The 25,847-nt window shown below is 41.3% G+C and overlaps 2 protein-coding genes across 9 annotated transcripts in view; one reads left to right on the forward strand and one right to left on the reverse strand.

Moving 5' to 3' along the window:
• Nucleotides 1–16,690, reverse strand: part of NDE1 (nudE neurodevelopment protein 1) — a 112,870-nt gene extending 96,180 nt beyond the window's left edge. The window contains exons 1-5 of one of the 5 annotated variants that reach the window (XM_075132749.1): nucleotides 16,541–16,690; nucleotides 8,665–8,792; nucleotides 5,871–6,024; nucleotides 1,099–1,247; nucleotides 668–804 (exon numbers count right to left, since the gene is read on the reverse strand). In XM_075132749.1, coding sequence (XP_074988850.1) covers nucleotides 668–804; nucleotides 1,099–1,247; nucleotides 5,871–6,024; nucleotides 8,665–8,750 — 526 coding nt within the window. In that variant the 5' untranslated portion in view covers nucleotides 8,751–8,792; nucleotides 16,541–16,690. Of the gene's footprint in view, nucleotides 1–667; nucleotides 805–1,098; nucleotides 1,248–5,870; nucleotides 6,025–8,664; nucleotides 8,793–16,265; nucleotides 16,402–16,540 lie in introns of those variants that run through there. The other 4 variants (XM_075132750.1, XM_048865711.2, XM_075132748.1 and 1 more) reach the window with 4 other exon arrangements.
• Nucleotides 16,691–21,857: 5,167 nt separating this feature from the next.
• Nucleotides 21,858–25,847, forward strand: part of MARF1 (meiosis regulator and mRNA stability factor 1) — a 35,063-nt gene continuing 31,073 nt past the window's right edge. For 2 of the 4 annotated variants that reach the window (XM_048866378.2, XM_075132751.1), the window contains exons 1-2: nucleotides 21,934–22,019; nucleotides 24,306–24,510. In XM_048866378.2, the coding sequence (XP_048722335.2) occupies nucleotides 24,364–24,510 (147 nt within the window). In that variant the 5' untranslated portion in view covers nucleotides 21,934–22,019; nucleotides 24,306–24,363. Of the gene's footprint in view, nucleotides 21,877–21,933; nucleotides 22,020–24,305; nucleotides 24,511–25,464; nucleotides 25,530–25,847 lie in introns of those variants that run through there. The other 2 variants (XM_048866377.2, XM_048866379.2) reach the window with 2 other exon arrangements.

Genomic DNA, 25,847 nt, shown 5'->3' on the forward strand with positions numbered 1-25,847 from the left:
GTTACACACTGTCCCTCCATACTCCGCAGTCCCTTTATTCTCCTTACTGGCTCCGTTCTCATGACAGAAGTGGACAATATCTCTGTTGCATTTGTTAAAATTCATGTCCTGTCAGCTCACAATGAAGCAGACAGTCAGACCACAGAACACATCCCTCCAAGTCGGTCAGCTTTTCTTATTCTTTTAAAGTACAGAGGCAACAACAGAGAAGAGAGCATTCTGGGATACGTCTCTGCCTGCATGGTCTGCTCTAGAATGACAGCAGTACTTTAGAGGAGCCGGGTGGACAAAGCTACAATTTCCTTGGGTTTCTAGAAGTCAAAAGAATACTTAGAAAATGCACCCAACATAGTTAAAAGCCCAACTGACAAAACACTGAATTCTACAATGTTTTCAAAGTATGCCTCCGATTTGCAGAAACATGCCAGAAGCTACAGTACCACCCATCCCGTTCTCCCTAGGCGGGGAGGAGGGCGGCATGTGACTACTATCCAAGATAAGTGCCAAGACAGGATCTCTATTCCACACCATCAAGGAGAGTGAAGCTTCCATCGACAGTATTTCTAAGGTCTCTCTCTTACTATCTCAACACCATATTCGAGGGGCAGATTTAATGAAAACTTTGGAAGGCGGGAGGACAGGGGTGTATATAAATCAGTTAGTTGACCTCTGGCTTCATCTTTCAATCGCTGCACTGATTCCAGGAGGTTTTCTTTCTCATCTAGCTCACTCTCCAGAAAGGCATTTCTTTCAATGGCCTGGTTCAAACGCTGTTCGAAGTCCTCCAGAGACATTATAGTGGCTCTGTGTGTAGAAAAAGGATGTCAAAGAAGTCATTAGGTTCCTAGCGCATCTAAAGCGCCAACTCAGATGCAAAGAAACTGCTGTATTTCTGGTGTGAGAAGCTCCAATGTTTTAATTTTAAGTTTGCAAGAAACAGACTAGCCTCACATTCCACTCACCCACTTATAGGAAGGCAGTAGCTCAACACCTGTAGCAAGAGCAGACAAGTACCACAGTGGACATGCTCAGTTCTGCTAGCTTCACAAAAGAGAGAGAAAGAGCTGGGTAGGGAAGGGTTAAGAGCATCTGCATTACCTTTTTGCCCTTTCCAAGTCATCATTTGCTTGCTCGAGTTCTCGAATGTACTTCTGTAGTTGATCTTTAATAGCTGTCGTCTGTGCCAGGTCATCTTCTAGTGCAGAGATCTGCTGGTAGCCTTCTGAATGTTGCATTTCAATTTTTTCCTAAGCAAAGATAGACCAAACACCACATCAGGGATTTAGCACCGCACAGCCCCTTCCTTTCTGCTCCGCTGTGCTTACTCAGCCTTTCCCAGTCAGAAAGGAGGAGGTCCTGGTAAGCAATCTTAGAACTACCATCTTTCACATGGGTTAAAACCAATAAGGACAGATACTAGCCTCTTTCCATCAAGCCAGACCTCCGCAAACTGATCCCAGGAGCTATCTTCTTGGCTGCTGGGTGGGAGGGCAGGATCTCTTCCTCGCTCCCTACAGGTTGATGGAGCTAGGAGATCTAGCCTCACTCACCTCCATTACAGACTGCTCCCTACTCTCATGAGTGCTTACACTAGTTCTCTTTCTCTCCTTCCCCATTCCTGCCCTTCATGGGGAGGAAGCAGTTCTATCCTCTGTAGCAAGTTGGGATTTTCAATGGTTCTTTCTGTGGGAGAGGCACAAGACAACACCATCTCATATGCTCACAGATGAGCTCCCAGCTCTGTTTGAGGCACATGTATGTACCAGACAAAGAGCACTCCCTGCTTCTACCCAGGACCAGACAGAGCATGATCAGTGTGCTTCAGCAGCACAGCACAAGAGAGCCTAGACTCCAGGAGGGAGGAAAGAAGAGTGCCTTGGAGACAACTGGGAGGAAAAATACTAGTCCCTCTGCTTTAAGTCCATGCAGGTGAAACGCAGACCCACCCCATCACCAACTTCAAGACCTGTTTCATGACCAACAGCCACAACAGACCTGTGCAGCGGACCTAGATCTTTCGTGAGTACATGCTCTGGTGCTCTAAGCACAGGAATGGAGGTCAGATAATCCTGAGTTAATACCCTGGCTGTGATGCTGTTATACAAGGCCTTGAGCAAATCACATAAATTTATGTGCTTCATTCCCACCTACCCCATACTGTAAAAAGACAGAAGTACTGACCTGCCTCCCGGGGTGAGGGGCATTAGTATGTGTATAGAGCGCTTTGAACATGAAGTGCTGTAAAAATGCTGAGTATTATTTTTATAGTGCCCAAGGATATACTGGGACCTTTGCAACACAAGACCTAGTAAACTGACTATAAACAAAAAGTGAAACTGTCCAAAAGGAGCAACAGGGTAATACAGTAGAACCTCAGACTTACGAACACCTCAGGAATAGAGGTTGTTCATAACTCTGAACAAAACGTTATGGTTGTTCTTTCAAAAGTCAATGTTCAGTTGTAAACTTAATACAGCTTTGAAACTATGCAGAAGAAAAATGCTGCTTTTAATCATCTTCATTTAAATGAAAAAAAAAAAAAAGCACAGGAACAGTTTCTTTACCTTATAAAATCTTTACTTTTTTTTTTTAAAGTTTACATTTAAACACATTACTGTTCTGTATTTGCTTTGGGATTTTTTTTTTGGTCCCTGCTGCTGTCTGATTGAGGTGTGTGGTTGACTGGTCAGTTCATAACTCTGGTTTTTGTAGCTCTGAGGTTCAACTGTAGTATATTAGGAGCATAAGTGGCAAATATTCTATTAGATCCCAGTGTCTAATCAGGGCTTATCATCACATATCTTGTAAAGTCCTTTCAGTTTCTGCAAGACTCTTCAAAGGCTCAGGGTTCTATATTAGCAGATCCCAGTGCAGGGATCTAGAGTCTTAAAATTCTTCCAGATGTATGCATCTGGGATTATTGCCTATGTTACTAATAGAACATTTTTTAAAGAGGATGTCAGTATCCCTTTAGGGCAGAGACACAATCTAACCTGTATTGCAATAATTTACGCACTAAAACCTTGGTACCAGATCACCTTAACATGCCAATTCCTTTTTCTATGGTCCCAAGATTACCATCTATTAACATACCTAAAGCATTTATAACTGCAGGAGCTAAGCGCAACAAACTAAAGTCACTGAAAACAAATCCACATACTGGAATTAACAAGATGAGAAAAAGCAAGGTCTGTAGCCTATTTTTCACGTATTTAAAGAGCGTTATTTCAAGGTGTGTATTAAGTGGTACAGAGACAATGAAGTTGGGGAAATACATTTTCTGAATTCAAGAAATTCTGTATTGATTATAGGATCAAAAGTGTTACACTTTTCCTCCCTCTCATTTTGAATTTCTTGGATAATTACCAGTCTAACTTAAGTCACCAAACACATAGCCCAATTACCTATAGCAGTGGTGGGCAACCTGCTGCCTCCGGGCTGCATGCAGCCAGCCAGCAGATTACTCTGACGAGCAGTGTACAGCCCGCAGGTTGCCCACCAGACCTATAGCTAGTCACACAAGGTTCACTAAACAAACCCTCTGAAGCATTGTTTCCAATTAGTGTGAACTGTATTTCAGAGGGAGGCGGAGGAAGCACAGAGGGCAGCCTGGGAAGCTCAAAGCCATGAACCGCATGGGCCTAGCAAACTTTGTATTTTTGACCTAAATGTAGATGCAGGTCCTTGAAGTAACCCAGTTAACAATGCTGCTCAACAGCCTCATGAGTTTAAAGCTTCTCTCTTGAACTGACTCAAACAAAAGACAGAACGGATAAGTTTGGGCCTTTGTTTTTAGCTAATTGTAATAAACAGTCAACTGATTTGCTCATCAATGGAGACACTGTTCCTTCACTTGCAGGCTGCTACTGTCATTTTCAGTCTGCATGAATAAGCCAATTGTTAAAGAGTTTGTGTCACACAGAATAAGTTCTTTGCAGTGGAAAACAATAATTTTGTTTCCCCTAACGCAGTATGTTTATTCTCCACTTTTGAGTCAATTTTTATTATTCCTATCCCAAACTGCCCTGGTAATATTGCTTCTCATCTTCTCCCCATGGCAGAGAGAGAATTTATTCTTCCCTCATGGGAATTGATTGGAAGCTTTATTTTTGCAGAGATATTTTTCCTCCTCTTTCCCAAACCTGTCAGCTTGAATGGGTTTATGTGGCTTGTGTGACAAACTAGGCCAACATTCCATACAAGAGGTTACACAACTAGAATTGTAAGGGTGTTTACATGGGATTGTTTTGTTTTAAACCACATGTTGTAATAGCAGCAATGTCTGGATTGGTTTTGGGTTGAAATAAACAAAACTCCCACAAAGTTGAGAAAAACAGTATCTTAAAAGTGGACTAGAATTCTTTAGTATCCCCTTTTGATGTTTCTTACCTAGTTACTGCATTTGTGTAAGCAATACATACAGCAAAACCCAGTTATAGTTATATTTGACTCCTGTTAGCTCAGTACTGGATCCAACTGAGTAAAGTAGATCTAATTAAATTAATCTCTGTCTCCACAAATATTGAACTGGCCCTTGGAAAATGCTAAGTGTTTTACCTCATTTTTTTAGACAGCTGATGTTTAAAATGATTTGCAGGTTAGCTACAAAACGCCAACAAGATTATTTTTTAAAAGGAGTTAAATTTTGGTGACAAACTTTTGCCAAGTTTAAATGAATTTAATGAAGTTAAAGCTCTCAATTGTGGAGAAGAGGAGGTATTTTTTTGGGGTTGTTTCTTTTTGTAAAGGATTATTTTCAGCATCTTGTCCTTCTTGGAAACTGAACCAGACTAACTTCTTTTTATCCTGCAGCATTATAGCCCAATGGCATCACCATCTTATGTCCCATCATTACTATCTCCCAAAAATTCTTGTAAAAAAGTTTAATTATATTCCCTACTAAATAAAATACTTCGCATTTTTTCCTTAGAGATCTTAATTTGTAAATTCATTATCCCACTTCACAGATGGGGAAACCACATGCAGAGAGGTTATACACCACTGGGAGACGTAATTTAGAGACATTTTCAGAGCCAGGAATAGAAAACAAGTCTCCCAACTCCCACTGAATCATGCTTCCTCCTATTTAGACATTAGGTACCAATTGACATTTAGACATTAGACATGAGTCACAACGACTACTTTTTAAAAACAGACTTAATCCACCATTCAAGTGCAGCAGCTCAGCACAAGTGACTTTCCTTCTCTCGGACCTTGACAAGGTCATAGACTCATAGGGTTAGAAGAGACTGCAAAGGTCATTTAGTCTCACCCCCTGCCAAGATGCAGGATTTGTTGTGTCTAAACCATCCAAGACAGATAACTATCCCTGCCTCCTTTTGAAAACCTCTACTGAAGGAGCTTCCACACCTCCCTCGGCAGTCAATTCCATTGTCCTACTGTTCTTACAGTTAGGAAGTATCTCCCAAGATTTAATCTAAATCTACTATGCTGTAGTTCGAACCCACTGCCCCTTGTCCTGCCCTCTGTGGCAAGAGAGAATTATATCTTTTATTGCTTTGGTCTATTATATGAGCCTGTATACTTGCATCGTACAACAAAAGAAAGGGCTGGGGGGGGGAGAAATAGGGCAACAAATGAGGAGGAATTTTACTACAGATCTAAGTGTTCTCCCATCTGGAATCCATCCAAAAATACATCCAGTGTCTCAGCAAACAGATGGCTAGTAATATTAACTACAGTATTCAGACCTAAGAACGGGGAAATATAGTGATATTTTCTTATTATCAAAGCAAACTATTGTTGCAATTTGTTGATAAACATCTTTATGAACACCACATTTCTAATGCTGCAGCTCCACACTTCCTTGATCATCTGCACACACTGCCCTTTCTCTGCTGCTCCTTTACCTTAATTGACTCCAGTTCCATTCGAAGGCGATTGTTTTCCGACAGAAGGTCTCGATTTCTGAATTCCGTTTGTTGCAGCTGGGTCTCCAATTCTGCTTCATATTCTCGGCTCCCTTCTTGGAACTCACGCAGTTCCTCCTGTGTATTTTCTGCACTGGAAGCACAATTCCAGCCAGAGAATTAGTTGGGTTCATTTTAATAAAACAAGGAAATTCCGCTCACCTTAGTATAAACATATGACAAAATAAAATGCTCCTCTAATACAACTGAAGGATCTATGCCCACCTGTCACCTATGCGTGTTCAGAAAGGACAATAAATGATTGTATGAAAATGCCTTTCAATAGTTAAATCATATTTGTTCACCTACACTCTCGCAGCAATTTGTCCTGGAACAGAGGATTACAAACAACACAGTCCGTCTTTACGTTAACAGAGTCCAAGACAACAATAGGATCCACCTACCTTTATGCACCATATCCTCAGTCATGCTCACTTACCTGCAAATTTAAGCTATTTATATTAAATATTCACCTGGGTGAAAACTCATTTGCTGAAGTTTGATATAAGAGATAGAACGCAAACAAGAGTTCATTCAAATATTGCTACAATGATTAAGAATAGATATGAATATTAAGTATCAACATGTCATCTCAAAGCCTGATCCCAGGAGGGATCCACTGACAGCAGGATCGAGCCATCTGATTTGCAAATCTTAAAAATTAGCAATGACATACTGAGTCATGAAAAATTCCATTTACTCTGACACAGTTTGAACTGGAAAAAGATGCAGAAAAGACTCTCTACCTCTGCTGGGAGTTCACTCCCTCTATGGATGGTGCTAAACCATCCCTACTTAGCCAACATATTCCTGACTGAAACATATTTCTGAAAGATTATTTTAATCTCACTTTTGGAATGCTGCATGTGGCAGGCATCTAGGTATATTGCCCCAGCAGGCTTCCTCTACACAAAGTCAGATTACATAGCCACAGTCGTCCCTTCCAGCCTTAGAATCTATTAGGGCTGTCAATTAATTGCAGTTAACTCATGTGATTAACTCTAAAAAATTAATCATGATTAAATCACAGTTTTAATCGCACTGTTAAACAATAGAAATCCAAAATATTTAATAAATTTCAATTGGTAGTTTTTCTACATTTTCATATATATTGTATTCTGTGTTGTAATTGAAACCACAGTGGATATTTTTTTATTACAAATATTTGCACTGTAAAAATAATAAAAGAAATAGCATTTTTCAATTCACCTCATACAAGTACTGTAGCGCAATCTCTTTGTTGTGAAAGTACAACTTACAAATGTAGATTTTTTTTGTTACATAACTGCACTGAAAAACAAAACAATGTAAAACTTCAGAGCCTACAAGTCCACTCAGTCCTACTTCTTGTTCAGCCAATCGCTAAGACAAACAAGTTGTTTACCTTTACAGGAGATAATGCTGCCTTCTTCTTATTTACAATATCACCAGAAAATGAGAACATTTGCATGGTACTTTTGTAGCCGGAATTGCAAGGTATTTACGTGCCAGATATGCTAAACATTCGTATGTCCCTTCATGCTTCAGCCACTATTCCAGAGGACATGCTTCCATGCTGATGACATTTGTTAAAAAAAAAAAAAAGCGTTAATTAAATTTGTGACTGAACTCCTTGGGGGAGAATTGTATGTCCCCTGCTCTGGTTTACTTGCATTCTGCCATATATTTCATGTTCTAGAAGTCTTGTATGATGACCCAGCACATGTTGTTCATTTTAAGAACACTTTCACTGCAGATTTGACAAAATGCAAAGAAGATACCAATGTGACATTTCTAAAGATAGCTACAACACTCAACCCAAGGTTTCAGAATCTGAAATGCCTTCAAAAATCTGAGAGGGATGAGGTGTGGAGCATGATTTCAGAAGTCTTAAAAGAGCAACACTCCAATGTGGAAACTACAGAACCTGAACCACCAAAAAAGAAAATCAACCTTCTGCTGGTGGCATCTGACTCAGATGATGAAAATGAACATGTGTCGGTCCGCTCTGCTTTGGATCGTTATTGAATGGAACCCGTCATCAGCATGGATGCATGTCGTCTGGAATGGTGGTTGAAGCAGGAAGGGATATATGAATATTTAGTGCATCTGGCACGTAAATATCTTGCAACACCAGCTACAACAGTGTCATGAGAACAACTGTTCTCACTTTCAGGTGACATTGTAAACAAGAAGTGGGCAGCATTATCTCCTGCAAACGGAAACAAACTTGTTTGTCTGAGCAACTGGCTGAACAAGAAGTAGGACTGAGTGGACTTGCAGGCTCTAAAATTTTACATTGTTTTATTTTTGAATGCCAGGTTTTGTGTACATAATTCTACATTTGTAATTTCAACTTTCATGATAAAGAGATTGCACTGTAGTACTTGTATGAGGTGAATTGGAAAATACTTTGTTGTTTTTTACAGTGCAAATACTTGTAATCAAAATATAAAGTGAGCACTGTACACTTTGTAGTCTGTGTTGTAATTGAAATCAATATATTTGAAAATGTAGAAAACATCCAGAAATACTTAAATAAATGGTATTCTATTATTAACAGTGAGATTAATGGTGCAATTAATTTTTTTTTAAATCGCTTGACAGCCCTAGAATCTATTAATTTTCCTGGAGGACTGTAGCCTCAGGCTCTTCTACACAGATTTCACCATCTCACTAGAAGTTCCTACAATGAATTACAGGAGCTATAGCCTACTAGGAAGACAAATTATGGACATAAATTCATTGCCTTTACCATTGTTTATATTTCATAGCCAATTCTTTCCAGTAGCTGGTTTCTTCTTCCACTGAATTGAAGTGATTTCCTTCCAAGTCTTCCATGATGAAATCCCTAGAAGTCTAGAATTCTTGTTTCATGTTTTCCTGAAAATTAAGAAGTTGCAAATTTAGGAGTTAGCATCTTCCTGTTACTGCATTATCCCATTGCTTCTTCCAGTGGCATTATCCCCCAGGCATAGTAGAAGCAGCCTCATTTTTGGAGACATGCACAGGGTTTAGTTGATCGCCATATTTGGGATCAGGAAGGAATTTTCCTCCAGGGCAGATTGGCAGAGGCCCTGGGGGCATTTTCGCCTTCCTCTGCAGCATGGGGCACGGGTCACTTGCTGGAGGATTCTCTGCACCTCGAAGTCTTTAAACCACGATTTGAGGAATTCAGTAGCTCAGACGTAGGTTAGAGGTTTGTTATAGGAGTGGGTGGGTGAGATTCTGTGGCCTGCATTGTGCAGGAGGGCAGACTAGTCGATCACAATGGTCCCTTCTGACCTTAAAGTCTATGATTCTATGACATTTAAAACCAGATTGGACAAAGCACTGCCAAATACGCATCATGTGAGAGGGAGGCCTAGATCACTTAATAGGGATTTTCTCTCTCCAGTTTCTCTGAATCTATTGAAGGTTGGTACCCCCACCAGATTACCCAGTGTCTTCCACTCCCTACCTGACTATATGGTACTTACTGTTCAACAGAACATTAATAGACATTCCCAGCATAAGCAGTAGGTACAGAAAGCAGCTGAGGAGGGAGACACCCAAAACACACGCTGCCCAATGAGAGAATGAGGGAATCCCTGAGAAATGCAGAAAGGCCATGTGAGCAAGAAACCAAATGCTCTGATCTAAAAGAAAATATAACTAAGTTTGACTTTAGCAACTCCAGAGACATGGCAGTTACCCCCTGAAAATACACAGGAATTTTACTGAAACATATAAAGGATCTGGGGATAATGATTTCCTTTGGTAAAGGTTTCAAAAGTGCCTATGTGATTTAGGAGCATACAGATCTAAGTCATTTCAAAGGTAAAATTTAGAAAGTATCTATCTAAACTCTAAGACTCTATAAAGTACAAAATAGAAATAGAATGCAATAGAACAGCTTTCACCCTGAAGCCTGTGATGCACTATAATAAATGCATTAAAGTAGAAATGGTTTTGTGTGTGTTAGTCACAGGGCTTGTCTACACTTACGGAGCACTAAACACTAGAGAGGCGCAGCTGAAGACGCTACCTATGCAGACAGGAAAGCTTCTCCCATCTGCGTAGGTACTCCACCTCCACGTGAAGCAGTAGCTATGTCAACGGGAGAAGACCTCCAGTCGACATAGCCCTTCTACTCCGGAAATTAGGTTGGATTTTCCACACACCCCTGAGCGATGTAGTTATACGGACATAAATTGGCAGCGTAGACCAAGCCTCAGAGTGGAGAACGGTCACAATTAAGGCCTCTAGACAGTCTGCTCTGTGCAGTGCTGGGCAAGGCAAGGATTACACAGAGGCTGACATTATAAACCTAACAGCATCCTCCAGAGATTGAAAACTGTAAATAAAGGTGGAATCTGGCTCTTCATTTACAAAGGCAGGCAGCAGAAATACTGGAACCCTAAACTGTGAATGGGAGACGCAGAGTCAGCAAGCCAACTCCAAATTTTAAAGTCTCAGCTTTAGATCTGTTTATTAATAAGCCAGTAAGTCTCCAGATGGCAAGCTTAAAAAGAGAAAGAGCAAACACATTCAAAGCCATCAATGATCATTTGAAGATTTTTCCAGTCACACACGTAGAGCCTGATCCTGCATTTCACATGCACCCTAACCTTTCAATTTCAACTGGAGTTTTTGGTGAGCAAGAAATGCTTGAAAACAGGATTATATGATTAAACAGTTTCAAAAGCATCTAAGCCTCAAATCTGTAAAGGTATTTTAGGCATTGCTTTGTTTGGCATTGCCAGGCCTAAGTCCCATTTTCAAAAGTGACTTGGACAATTAGAAGCCTGAGACTCACTGAAAATCAATGGGACTCAGGACCCTACGTGCCCAGGTCACTTTTGAAAATGGGACTTGGTTGCCTAAATCACTTAGGCCTTACAACGTTGAGTGGACCACCACATGAGTACCTTTAAAATTCATGGCCTAAGTCCCCACTTGACACTCAAAGGGAATTAGACACTTCTGAAAACCTTTCCTTTAAATACCCGGGGTGAGGGAGGGGCGGCGGCGGCTGGGGGAAGTGGGGAAAACCTGAAAGTGTTTAAACTCATAGGAGTTTGGTTTGTTTAAAGGGACCAGCGAAAAAAAAAACAAAATGCTAATAAAAACAAGAGGTTTACACCCTTCTGCAAACAAACAAGACCACCACACTTGACCTAGTGACATTTCCTGAAGAAGTCTCAGGACTTCCAATTGTGGATATATTTATGGAAATGTATGGAAAAAGCTAAGAATGGGATGGGTGGGAAGTACTGACTCGCTCCAAATTATATTCATGTCTAGTAATGTGAAGCTAGACCATGCACAATTAAGATTCTCGCTTTATTTTTAAAAAGTTGAAAGTGCCTTTGATTTTAAATAAGCATTTCACATGCTCAGCGCTCTGCACAAACATTAATTAATCCTCACACCACACTTGGGAGGTGGATAAATATTACCCCATTTTACAGATGGGGAAACAGAAAGGGAGAAGGAAAGCCACTTAGGCCACAAGCCAGATGTGTCACTCAGATTAGAACTCAGGAGTGGCCAACCCCCAGTACTGTGCTCAACCCACCAGAAAAGACAACAGACCACATCATCCCTTCGGTGGGTGTTTTCCACACACTCAGAACAGGAACTTTCCAAATTCCATTGACAGCTGGGGCAAAGGTTGCACCCTTGTCCATCTCCCACCTCTCAGGGAAGTGACAGGGTTTGGCACACAGAAACTACATATCTTGGCGACGTGCTGGAGCCATCTGCAGAGTGGTCTGGGTCAGGTTCCCAAGGTGTAAAGAGATGTGGGAAAAGCAAAGGTGGTTTTATGGGAAGGAAGGATGGTCTTGCAGTAAGTGCACCTGACCAGGACTCAGGAAATCGGTTGTTTTATTATCACTATTATTCCCAGTTCTGCCACAGTTTTCTTGTGTGACCTTGGGCAAATCAGTTAATCCCTCAGTGTCTCCATGGCCATCAGGAATAATACATGCCTACCTCACACGGTATTGAAAGGTTAAACCCATTAACATTTGTGTGATGATCAACTACTACAGCAATGAGGCATAGGAAGTAGCTGGCAGATAAAGGCACCTTAACACCTCCCTAATTCTGGCCCCAGCCTCTGCTGCAATTTTAGAGTAAACTCTATGCCAACTGGAAAACGGAGGTTTAAAAATATTTCAGTAGAGACTTCTCTCCTGTTGGTCAGTTTTTTTCCCCATTAAAAAATTTGGCTAATGTGAAAATGATCGGGCAGAGCGCCTTCAGATTTACAGTGTAGTGTGTGCACTTTCCTAACAGATTACAGATAAAACTTCTAAAAGTTTGGTGTTTGAAAAACAAAAGGGTTGAATCCTCCACCACCAAGACCCAGTCTTGATTGCAAAAAGGGTGTGTTTTGAAAATGTTTCATTTTAATACAATTGCAACGTTCTCTTCGGGCTCACTTACAGGCCTTGTCTAGCCTAAGGCTTAGAAGTGTGATATCCAGTCACCTAGCTTGATATAATTAATACCCTCTTAAAATTCTAGTCAAAACAAAGGAATGGTATACCTTAGGGTACTGCTAAACTCAGCCTAGCTTGACCAGTTTAGCATGTGTTAAAGAGGACATGCCTTGTCTAGATTAGATTACAAACACATTAGTTAGCACATATCAGCTAACACAAGCTGACATCACATCTTTACATGCTAGTCTAGAGAAGGCCTCGGTTGGGTTTGGTAAATATGAAATCTGATTCCACTTGCAGAGCTTGGCATGTAACAACAGATCTCATATATTAAGTTCTATGAAAGACTGTGGGCTGTATAAAAGTACCTCAGATGCACAGGAAAGCTTTCACATGTGGAACAAACCCAGTGGTACAGGATTCAGACTGGACACTGAAAAGAGGATGTGATGTAGGCATGAAACTTGAAATATTCTCAACGTCCTTTTCTAGAGAGTTTGTCTTTCTGGAAATTAAACTATGCATATGACAAGGAAACACCAATTATGCACTGAGCTTCAGAAAGTCATCAACTACAATTCAGTGTGATCTTTGGAAAGGAAAGGATACCAACTAGTTTTAATAACACAAATCATTCCTTCCCCAGTCCCAAATACTATTAAAAATAGACAAGTTTCAGAAACAAAAGAAGCTTTTTAGACTTGGAACATTCAGGGAAGGAATAGGCAAAAGAGGAGAGAGATTCAATACCTAACCTCTTTCCAGTTTGGATTGGCCAGGAAAAAAGATAGGTACACATCAGCAATTACATAGGGTTGCATAGGACCTCTGAACTTTCTTTCTTCCAAAGACTATGATCTTTAGGTCTTGTCAGAATGGTCATTCCACACTTCCTCCAGGAACCTGGTGTATGCTTAGACTACCGTTCCAGCCAGTCTGGGCTATGTACTTTGGGAAAGATCCTATCTCGGGGTCAGCCCAGCACTAGCATAAGACAGAGTTCAACATTAACATGTACTGATCCTCATGAATTCCAGGATAGCAATTCCCATGGCTGATTCACAAGTTGCACTAATGGGCCCAATGGAACCTGTATTCAGAGAGCAAACAAAATTAGACATGATGGAGAGTGGGGTGGGTCTTTAGAAATAGAGTCCTCTGGACTCCTCCTCTTCTTCACACCCACAAAGACATGGAGCCAAAAGCCCTGCAATTTGCAAGCATAGCTCTTACTGGCTCAATGGGAGTTGCATGTGCTTACATCAGGGCTGGATTTGCTCTAAAGCCTGTTTGCCCCCTTACATGGTGACATGTATTTTGGGGCCAGGGGAAAAGGGGAATTTCTTTTTAGATTTCTAAGGACTTGTCTACATAGGGAAATTTACTGGCAAACCTATTTTGGTATAAATTATAGTACTACAGTTATACCCATATAATTTCCTGTGTGCATACATATTTCAGGGAATTATATGGGTAATAACTGTAGCAGTACAATTATACCGGCATAGTTCTGCCGGTAAATTTTCCTATGTAGACCAGCCGTAAGGTACATTCCCCAGGCATCCCTCTGGGACCATACGTGACTGGAACACATTTTGTTATATTATATCTATCCCTAAGTAATGCCTACGGTAAGCTAATTGCAAACTAATGTGGAGACTGCAAGTACATGTATGAAAAATTTGAGGCCCTACATTTGTTACCACAAGATAACATGATATGACATGAATTGTTTTTCTACTGGTCCATGCCTCAGGTACATGCCTCATGCCTGCAGTGAGCCAAGAACTGCAATTAAACATTAATACATTCCCTCCTGCCCCGCATGTCTTATTACGAGCCATTTCACACAAGGCCCTATCCAAACATAGGCTGCACGTCAGGTGCTAGAGATATTTAGGGTGAGATTTTCAAGACACCCTAAAATGCAAAGGGAAAAGTTTAGTTAAAAGAAAACTATTAAATTTGGTCCAAAAAATTAGGTTGTCAAAAACAAGATTTAACAAGACTTCAGACCAATCAAAATGTTTCCATGAATCTTCCGTTTTCTTTTTCAATGACAACAAAAACAGTTTGTGTTTGCCACAAGCGAACAGGCAGCTGCCTCCCAAGTGCCCCCTCACGGTCAGAGGTGGCTATGCAAGTGCACTGTCTCAGCTGCCCTCAAATCAAACTACCAAACAAAAACAACAAGGACCAGTGGCACCTAAAAGTCTAAGATTTATTTGACTCCTTGTTGTTTTTGTGGATACAGACTAACACAGCTACCCCGATACTCTATACCAGACAAAGCCTTCCCTGGTTCTGCCACACCCCTCCACTGGGGATCTCCCAGGCCTTCCCTTAATCAGGGTTCCCTGCTACAACTTATTCACTCCCAGCAGTCTCTGTCCCTGAGCATCTATTCTCTGTCTTTGATAACTTCCTGATGCTCTCAATCACTTCTTCAATACCCAGATGGTTCTACTAATTAAACCCCACACCCCATACCAAGTGTGGCAGGCAGGGCTAATTGTATGGGGTTGTTCAATGGGGGCAGGCTACCATTACACAATTAAAGCACACAGAATTATACGTAACACAATTTTGTAGTTTTGTTGAGAAGAGGGTTTTACCAGCATTTTGCTCACAATTTATTATTGCCATCAAAAACAGAAGGTTATAACTTTATCTAATGCACACAGTTTGGTTACACCTCGTTTGTTTTTGTACATGTAGAAACCAGAAGGAAAGATCTGGCCATACTTCCTGCTTGTAAGCAGCACAGCTGGTCACAGACATTACAAAATGTATCTGTATCATACAGGAACTAAAGTTTTCTGGTGGTATGAGAGGAACTTCTGCAGTGAGAAAAATTATGTTTACATGTTTCATTCCAGGAAATGACAACAGTACTGCAAAACACTAGTTCATATCACCATGGCATAAACCATCTTCAAAGTAATTTTAGAATGGGGATTGAAATACTGTAATCAGAGTCAGAGCTAATCAAACTCAGGAGAAATCTATGCTGGATTCTAATATAAGATTGTAGAATCCATTCCAAAACAGCTCTGGGACTTAAATATATTTTTAAGGATCTATTTAGTTTAGTTAACAATGTCAGCAATGTAGTTTACCACAGCATTCAGAGCAGTTTCATGTCCCCCAACCCCCAGAGGGGAGAACAGGGGAAGGACCCTCTGAAAAGGTAAGCGCAAAGCAGAACTCTCACGGGCAAAACTTTTATAGAATCCATAAATGCTCTTTGGACAAGTAATTTGTTCCATAATCAGGGCAAGGGGAGAACTAAGTTCATATGGGGGAACCTTCCTCTAACCATCAGAAAAGAGGTTCTTTTGTCTCATACAAAAGGGGTTTTCACATCCTCTACAAAAACTTCAAGCAGCTTCCCAGGCTGGACTTCATGTCACATCAGGGACTATTTCCCTTTGTTTAAATGCCACAAAATGGAATAAAAAGAAAGAGGTCATCCCAAAGAGAAGGTCACAATTAATAGTATATTCAGAGGCCAGTCTAAGAAGGTTATCATTGCATGTGAGAATCTCTGCAAAAAGGGCTTAATTTAAAAAAAAAAAACCACAACTATTCAAGAGTTCAGGTACTTATCCAAATCCAATACTTTTGAGTCTCAAACTTTCTTAAGGAAACTCAGCAGATCAGGCACATTCTCTCCTGAAATACCTATTTGTTCCTTGATGCTTCCTGGCTCCAGCGCGAGAGGCTGTTCTCACAGCAGTAGGGGTTTCTAATTCTATTGCCAGATCAAACACCGAAAGGGAAATAAACTACTCTGGACATTTCCAAATCTCGACAAAACATAAAAGTCCAGTTCCAGAAAGAATCTAAGGTTCAGGTTGGCAATTGGGGGTGGGAGCGATGGAGAAAATACAGTGTCTTTATTTTGTCCCAGTGGACTTACCCGAGCCCATGCTCCCGGCAGCCTGAGAGAAGGAGAAAGGCAGAGAGCGATGCAAGCAAGATGTGGACACGGTGTAGCGAGGGGGCACAGAGGGCTGTTGCTTCCCCCGTCCTCACAATAGGATGCATCCCTCACACTGCCACGTGGAAACCCTCCCTGCCCTACCCCGTCCTCACACAGCAGTGGCAGCCACAGGGGGAGATGGGAGAGGAGGATCCTAGGGGTTTGTCCTCCCCAAAACTTTCCAGAGACCCAGCAAAGCCCTGAACGCTCACCACTTCCGCAGGGAAAAGCAACCAGCTCCAGCCACTGCCACCTTCTATGCAGGCTACAGGCACCTTCTGCCACCGGCCGGGACTAGTACGAATCTAAGCTCTTACCCTGCCCAGCTCTTTGTGCCCCCATCCGAACCATTACAACCAACCTCTGCCCAACACCCTATTGGCTGCAGGGTCACGTGGCCTGAAGAGGCTCCTCCAATCAGCTCCGGCAGAATGCTGCTTTTGGAACGTTTAGAAACTTTTGTCTTCCGAATGGGGTTTGTTGTTGTTTGTTTTTTTAACTTTTCAGTTGCAGCCGGGCCGGAGGGCGAAGGTGTCAGAGGGACAGGGCTCTGAGCTCAGGGCATGGTGCAGTACTGCCCCAGGGATTTCAAGCAGACCTCCGCCCTTTAAGCAAGGCAAGATATGGTGGAGCTATGAAGACTCGATGTACTGAGCAAGCTGCAATGCAAAGCTCCTCTCTTTATTATTAGCTACGTTTTTATGGGTGTGTTACTTATTTTATAACATCCATAAATGTGCTTGGGGCTTCACCGAAGGCGTAAGAAGACAGGGGCACTAATTCTACAAACACAAATATATGTGATTAATTTTTTTACTGACGAAAGTTAACCACTCGCATTATTTTGTAAGATCTGTAGTGTGAGTGGAGCTTAAATCGCCTCTGCAATCGCCTCAGTTATAATTTTATTAACTGTGTATTTTTTTCCACACTCCCATAACTTTAAAAAAAAATTCCTCAGGATGTGGTGTTTTGTTGTTCTTTAAAAAAAAAAAAGTCACCTTTGGGCTGACTTGTGAGTTTAGACTCCAAGGTCTAAATTTTCAGAAAGGTATCTCAGTTTGTAATCTTAACTATTTTAAATTCATAAAAGTGCAAAATTTATACATTCAGGATACCCACTCAATCCACTTTTTGCTTACCATGGGATAAGATTCTGTGTGCAGTACTGCTCCGGCTGAAGTTAACATGTATTAGGATTAGGCCCTCTGTGAGACATTAGAAAGCAGCATTTACTTACATCTCATTTATGATCTCCCCATTTGGAACATGTTTCCACAAAAACCACAGTAAGACTAAACAGAACCTATGAATGATGTGAGCACACCAGTATAATGTTTTTGTGTCTCCAAGATGCTGGGAAGGACAAGAATGTTCACCAGCAGTGAGCCTGATCCAAAAGCCTAATGAACTCAGTGGTACTCTATGATTTGACTTTAGTGGAATTTGGATCCAGTTCTTTTTGCTTATTAATTATTAATAGGGATAAGACATACTCAGTGTTGCTCAAGTACAATAGGTGTGTCCCCGTATTATAATGCACACAAATAAACTGCTCACTAGGTGTGTCTGATGTTTGCTTCCTGAAAGACTCAAAACAAAACCACAAATTACTACTTTGGAGGGTGATCCAGCCCACATATATGTGGACATACATCACTGAGCATTTTATTATTAATTATTGTGCACATCCAGCCGCCAGTTTAACAAGATGCCTGTTGATAGGCACCCACATATCTAAGCAGAGGACTGAGGACCTCATCCTAGTCCTGTTGATTTGAAAGATTCAAGTTCAGGCTCTAATTCCATTGATTACACTGACAGATAGGTGCCTAAAAACCTTTGAGGATCTGGGTCTGAGTCCTTAAGGCCCAGTCCTACAAAGACTTAAACACTTGAGTTATTACAATTCCAATGGGATTGCACACATACTTAGAGTCTTTGGAGGACCAGGCCACTAGTGTAATTCAGGTGGCAGTTCGTGTTACTGTAGACGATTCAGATATTAATGGAACACTCAACAACTAAGCTAACTATAACTGAGAGAAGTTAGCAAAATAATTTTGGAATCAGATCCTCAGCAGGTGTAAATGGGTGCTGTTATTTTGACATGAACAGAGCATCTCCCATGTATACCAATTCAAGATCTGGCCTTCTGTTTTTTTCTGTTTGCTTACTTCATGCATTTGAAAGGATTTTATAGTATATAATCAGTTTGTCTGTTTCACTTGTACGATGAGCTTTATCAACATCGACAGGTCTGGAGAAAAAAATCTCCCAACAATTATTATTATTATTTTTAATTTTTGGACAAACTATTAAAGGATGTTATACCAGCACTGGAAGTTTCTAAAATTAGTGGATTTTAAAAAACTTAAGTTGACAGTGCCCCTTAATTCTGCCCTTAAATTACTAAAAAATGTTTGTTGTTTTGGACGGGTTAAGAAAACAGCCTAAACAATTATCCTGACAATTATCCTGATCCTGCAAACACATATGCTTAACTTCAGCTAGTTAAGCACCTACGTTCATGTCTGCAAGATAGGGACCAATGTCCCAATATCATGCTGATTTTTTTAATATTAATTAGTTACCATTTGTGCACTAATTTTAAGATTGTAAGAATAGTTTGTATGATTATTCAGACCTTAAAATAAAAAAAATTATGTCTTAAATGGCTCACATTTTGATGAGTTTTACAGTAGCTTTTCTGTAACAAGATTTAGATTTCAGAAGATAAGCTATTAGAGCAAAAGTCCAGTTCCAAAATAGCACAATGGGGTCCTCGATCAAAGATTGGGGCTCCTAAGCACTACTTCAATACAAATAATAAATAATAATAAAGGTTATTGTAATTACCTTGTTTGTAAGAAGACTATAAAAATGTGTCTGTTTTTCAATTAGCAGAGAAGTGGAGATGATGACATCTATAAGACTGAGTTTATTTCTACTTTGCAGATGAATGAATATTGGTTTTGTTGTGCTAGGGTTTACCTGCTAGATATTTTTACATTGAATTTCCCGTAAACTGGTGACATAGTATCTTCTTAATCCATTTTACCCATATAAGACCATACCAACTTCCTCAAAGTGGTCTTAACTGTCCAGATTTTGTATACATATTCTTTAGAGGGCCAAAGACCAACAGTCTCTGTGAAACAGAAAATACCAAATATTTTTTTAATGTCTGGATTAAGTGGGACTTTTCCAAATTGACACACCCTAATGGTGACCTAAATCCAACTTGACTGAACAGAGTTGCATGTCTCAAGGTATGTCTGATTTACTGAAGACCTTGAAGGAAAGTGCTGTAAAGTGAAACAAACAAGATTTGTAAAACATAAGAATCCAGGGTAAGGCTGAGAAGCCTTGTCTTTTGGGTTCACAAGCCATCTGAGGGAAAACTGATGTTCCAGATTCTTCAAGACGGATCATCTTGGGAAGAGGAAGTCATGATATTGTAACATTAAGGGTTTTTTATTTAACTGCTACAATTGAAAAACAAGTGGCATTTCAGTCTTTAAGTGTGGGCATAGCCATCTCAATATAAAAATGCTAAGATCAATATAAACACTTTTCTATCAATGACAGGTTTCAGAGGAACAGCCGTGTTAGTCTGTATTCGCAAAAAGAAAAGGAGTACTTGTGGCACCTTAGAGACTAACCAATTTATTTGAGCATGAGCTTTCGTGAGCTACAGCTCACTTCATCAGATGTATACGGTGGAAACTGCAGCAGACTTTATATACACACAGAGAATATGAAACAATACCTCCTCCCACCCCACTGTCCTGCTGGTAGTAGCTTATCTAAAGTGATCATCAGGTGGGCCATTTCCAGCACAAATCCAGGTTTTGTGGGGGGGTGGAGGGTGAGAAAACCTGGATTTGTGCTGGAAATGGCCCACCTGATGATCACTTTAGATAAGCTATTACCAGCAGGACAGTGGGGTGGGAGGAGGTATTGTTTCATATTCTCTGTGTGTATATAAAGTCTGCTGCAGTTTCCACCGTATACATCTGATGAAGTGAGCTGTAGCTCACGAAAGCTCATGCTCAAATAAATTGGTTAGTCTCTAAGGTGCCACAAGTACTCCTTTTCTTTTTTCTATCAATGTAACTGCACCGACATTAGGTGATTGCACCATTTAAATAATTTTTTTAAATAGTGATTTAGTTAAACCAGTGAAAACTGTGTGTAGATAAATCCTAATTTTCCCTCTCAGAGGTCAAATTGGGATGGAGTAAAGATGGGGGTGGTGATGGAAGTGCAGGGTCCTGGCCGTAGGGACTGGGGAGGAAGGCTTTGACCCTTCCTAGGGGCAGGTGGGATAAGGTCCTGATGCTCTACTCAAACTCCTCCCGCAATCCAACAGTTGAACAGCAAGCAGCAAATTAATTAGCAGTTTTGATATTTAAACTATTATCATTAAGTTTCAGAGTTTACACCCTATTGAAATGAAAGGGGGCTTGGAATTTTATTATTCAAAACCATTTATGACTCAATCATTTGCAATGCATTCTTTGCAACCATGAGGTCTAGGGCTTTTTTTTTTTTTTTTAGGAAAGCATAAATTCTAAAAGGAACTGATGGAGCCACGCCAGAAACACTGGTATGGTGGATGTGTAATAGCTCAGCTGAACACTGTACTAATTGCTCCTTTCCTGCAGTGCAGGAATATCCTCCCACTTCTTGTCCACTACTAATCCATCATTAAAACATGTGTTTCCCATGAATCTTTCCCAGGCTGATCTCTCCAGCACTATCCTGACCTTCCAGTCCCTGTGTTTTATTTCTATATCTGAGGCCTTTTCTACATCAGTACAGTTACACCAATTGTTGGCAACCAACGGTTGAATGAAGGCTACTCCCTAGTGTAAACAAGACCTTAGTTCCCTTGTAACTGCCCCAAGGCAGAGACTACTGCGGTGTAGCCGTCTTGTAAAATGCTATGCACGTTTAACGCTCCCTAATTACAATGATTTTCTGGTGTCCTTTCCTGGACTACGGTGTCATGAAAACTACAGTAGGAATGTGAATGAACTGGAGCTCCATCCTGGCTTGACTGACACCAGGTGCCTCCTGAGCATTTCCCGCCCTGGGGGGGGTGGGGTAGAGTACCAGAGGGTGTAAGGGTGGAGAACTACCAAGTACCCCTGCTTCGAGGCCTGTTCCAGGTACTCCCCCATAAGCCAACCCCCAGTGTAGAACGAAGGTGACCAGATAGCAAGTGTGAAAAATCGGGACGGGGGGTAAAAGGCACCTACAGAAGACAAAGCCCCAAACAGCCTGACCGTCCCTATAAGAATCGGGACATCTGTTCCCCCGTAGGGCCCCTATTAGTGTCTAGTAGGATTGCTATAGGCTAGAGGGCTCTGTCTCCCCCTTTTTGTCGTGACGCAGTTGTGAGGCTGACGAGAGACGCAAGCCCTGATCCTGGGAGGGGGATTAAATGTCTTCCCCCTCCCCGACCCACTCCGGCTTCCCCCCCCGCTCTAGCCTCGAAGGGGAGGGGGAGTGTTACGGCCGTAGCAGTTGGTTTACGACAGTGAGTTCATTTCCGGCACTGGGTGTTGCGTTTGGGGGCGGAAGCTGCGGAGAGGAGGGGGGAGCAAAGCAAAGGGGGTGTGTGGGGCTGGGGGAGCCGGGATGTGAAGAGCGAGCGAGACAGAGGCGGCGAGAGCGGCCCAGGTGACGGAGGGGGAGTCGCGCAGGCGGGCCGGGACGCCGGGCCCGCTCCGGGTGGCGGGAGAGAGCCTGGGTGCGGAGGCAGGCTGGGGGCCTAGGCCTCAAAGGGATCGGGCGTCGGGCCTGGGGAAAGCCCAGCGGGAGGGTGGTGCGCAGTCCTGGGCTAGGAGAGGGCTGAGCACCGGCGGCTTCCCGTGTCTCCGGTTGCGGCCCCCTCCTAACCAAGCCCGGCGCTACTTGGCATCGTTGGGGGAGCCCGCCTGTGTGGGAGCAACGGGGGTGCGGGGTCCTAGGGGCGGGAGGCTCTGACCCTTTCTCGGGCGGGATAAGGTCCTGGTGCTGCCCTGGGCGGGGAGCAGGTCCCCGGAGTGCCGTGGGGGGGGGGTCGCTTTGCGCTCGCTTCCTGAGCCGCCAAATCTTGCTGCCCTGTGTGCGCCCCCGAGCTGCGACCCCTTTCCCTTAGGCGCTTGCCCACGCGGGTTTAAACGTGTGTTTTCATCCTTTGTCGCCTGGCCATGTGCCCGGGCGGGGCTCAGTGGGAGCCCATTTCCCAGATAAACCCTCGGCAGTTTTTCTGGATTGCTCTTCAAGACGCGCTCAAATTAAACCAGGCTTTCGTTTGGATGTAAGCGTTCCCCTGTAGCGTGTGAACTAAAAGCGTGAGCCCAGAAGAGACACTGCCTCGAGAATCGCTATTAAATAAAGCAAAACAGAGGGGGGAAGGAAAAGTAAACACAAAGGAGTTTAAAAGAAATCAGACTTTTAAAATCCTTTTGTTTTAATAATTTTGAATGTTATAATAAGGGATCAATACGTTTATTTGAAAATTGTTATTATATCGAATGTCCTCTTAAAAGAAACAGACCAAGGTTTCAGGTTTTAATACACGTGATCTAATTTTGAAGAGGACAAATATCAGAGTACAGTTCAGAGTAGAGTTCATATAGTTTTATTGTCAAATCTGGATAGCTTTAACATGGAATAAAGGCCAGTTCTCCTATTCAGGGCTAAACTTACAAAAATGTAACTAAAGAGCAGAGGCAGCATGGTTTCTGTTGAATAGAATATATGGCTGTGAAGTCGGGAAGTCTGCATTTCTCATTATTAGCTCTTCTAATAATTTGCTGTGAGGTGTTGGACAAGTTGTTTAGCGTCTTTGTGACTCTGTGAAACAGCAGTCAGGTTTACATACCTCCGTGTGTGCTGAGGATTAGTAAAAGAGCTTTCCTTAGGTAAAGCTCTGTATAAATCCTGAGTACTTAAATTGCATGGTTTGTATTGTCTCATTTTTTTCATTACATTGCACTCACTCTTTGTGCTCTCCCGTTGGACTTTCTGTCATGAAACTCTAGCTCCTGGATTGCGGACATAGCAATTAGAGCCCTACAGCGGGACTGGGATGCCATAATAGTGGCAGTGGATAAAATGTACTTTGTTGTGGACAGAATTGGATAGGCAAAAAAAATCCAGACTGCACTAATTTGTAGGCAAACACTAAATCTCTCGTCAGTTTGTCATAAATAGAATTTCAGCAGTGTAAAACCAGTTTTTCTTTTTTAAATAAAGGTTTTCATACTTTAAACGAGGGATAGAAAGAGAATTGATTCCTATTATAACAGGAGTTATACGTGGTTTAAGCAAGATTTGTTTTATTCTTTTAGTGGTAAAAATTGTTTCTGAATTTCATGTATATATAATTCTGTGTATATATAATGTGTACGTGTGTATGAGTGTGTGTGTGTGTATATATACACGGAATTCAGAAGCAATTTCTACCACAAAGTATAGTAACCAACCCTTTTTTCTTTTTGTTAAGTAGCATGCGGAAATCTGTCTCTCTTGTGGGATTTGCGGGATCTAAGATATTTTACAGCTGGGAGCCAGATAAAAATGCAAGAAACCATGCGGAATGTGTATTGTGGGACGGGAGTGGGATTAAAAAAAATAGTCTTGCGCAGGGCTATAGTAGCAATATGTGTTGTTCAGAGTGTTGCTAGATATCCATTGCTTAACTGGTTTTGTGTATTTACAGAAGCCACCATGAATGGATATGTTGCTTATGTTCACTTACCAGTGCTTCAGGTTCCCATTTTAAGATACAGGAGTAAGCTACAATAATAACTTGTATTGTAGAAATTAGTCTAATCTGTGTTCAAACCATTTTATTAAGTTGAATGCAAATAGTGCAGATCTACTGACTTTTCAACTTTGCAGTTCATAATCAAGACAAAAGCATGGCTGTGTTACGTTTTGAAGTATTAATATTTAAAATATGCACAACTTTAACAGGTGGGAAGAATGAAAGAAAGGAGGGATAAAAGAATGTTGAACTATTCTGTATGGCTGTATGATGGAAGGAAACAGAACGGAGAATCTCTGCAGTAGATCATTTGGATGGGTTCAACGACAAGATAATGATGCTAAACCATGGCTCTGGAAATTCTCTAATTGCTTTTCTACCACTGAACAGACTTCGCCTTTCAGTGCAAAACCGGTAATACTTTGGTATACTAAGAACTTAACTGATACACTGGAACAGAGGAGTACACCAAATTGTCATATTATACCGTGTGGGGGGGTTCTTCCCAACTTCCACAGGTTATCGACTTATGCCCTGAATCATAAAGATGGTCTTAAGTTTTTATATTAATTACTATAACTGCAAGATGATCTTATAAATGTCTAACCCACTAAAATAACATTAATTATCCAGCCACCATATAGATGTTCAATCTACCTGTCAGTAAAACACGGGGGAAATAGATGAGCCTGGTCCTGAACTTCCAACAAATTTGCCAAGATGGGAGAGTAAAATCTAGGGTTGATGACACCTTATGGAAATGGCTGTTTGTTTGCAACAGAGGTGAAATCACATGAAGGGGGCAGACTTGAGTACCCAGGTTACAAATCATCTAGGGCTCTGCGGGGGGGAGAAATTCCTCAAACTCCATTTAGATTTTAGAAACTAATCCTTTACAAATATTGCCAAGATATTTGCCCGAATATTTGTAGTAGTGAGTTCTACAATATATGTGGCATGCAAGTGTATTCCCCTTTATCTATATCACATTGTCTTTTTTTAATCTTGCTCTTGTATTATGGGAAACAGTAAATAGGAATACCCAACTGATCTTCTCAGAACCAATGGCTGCTAATTTTGATAATCTCTTGTAGAGCTCCGTACGTTATCCAGTCTTGGCTAACCTAAACATGGAATGTCAGCAGTTCTTACACCGTGTGTCTGTCCTTTATAATGCATCTTGCTATAGTGGCTTGGGGTTCAGAACTACTGTTCATCACCCAGCCTCCATAATATTAAGTATATCAAACATCAGTCTTATTAATACCAGGGGCATTCAACATCTGTATGTTGAAAATTGCTGCTTTGTGTTATGTTTGCGTTCATACTTTGTCTTCTATCTGTTTTTTGTCCTTTTAAGGTATTCATCTTTCACCTCATGGCTACCAGTCTTCTTTAATAGCCTTTTCAGAGGGACTTGATCCAAAGCCTAAGTAAATTCTATATGTTCCTGTTATCTTTATCAATTTTTTTGTTATCTCTACTGTCCAGCTGGAATTTACCATTACAGAAGTGGTTGTATATCACTGTGACATTACTTGCCTGCTTTCTTTGCAATTTCAGAATATCTGTAATAATTGTCTTAACTTCCTTCTCCACCTCCAACATAGTAGCTGACCTCAGCCACTATCTTTTTATCTCCAAGATTTTGGGGAAATATCAAAACTAAACAACATTCATCCCATTAGTTTTGTGCATGCAATTTATATATGAGTTGTATGGATTTCGGCATGTGCAGCTGGTGGAATGAT

Source organism: Caretta caretta, chromosome 10, assembly GCF_965140235.1.
Source record: "Caretta caretta isolate rCarCar2 chromosome 10, rCarCar1.hap1, whole genome shotgun sequence".
Lineage (NCBI taxonomy): Eukaryota > Metazoa > Chordata > Testudines > Cheloniidae > Caretta > Caretta caretta.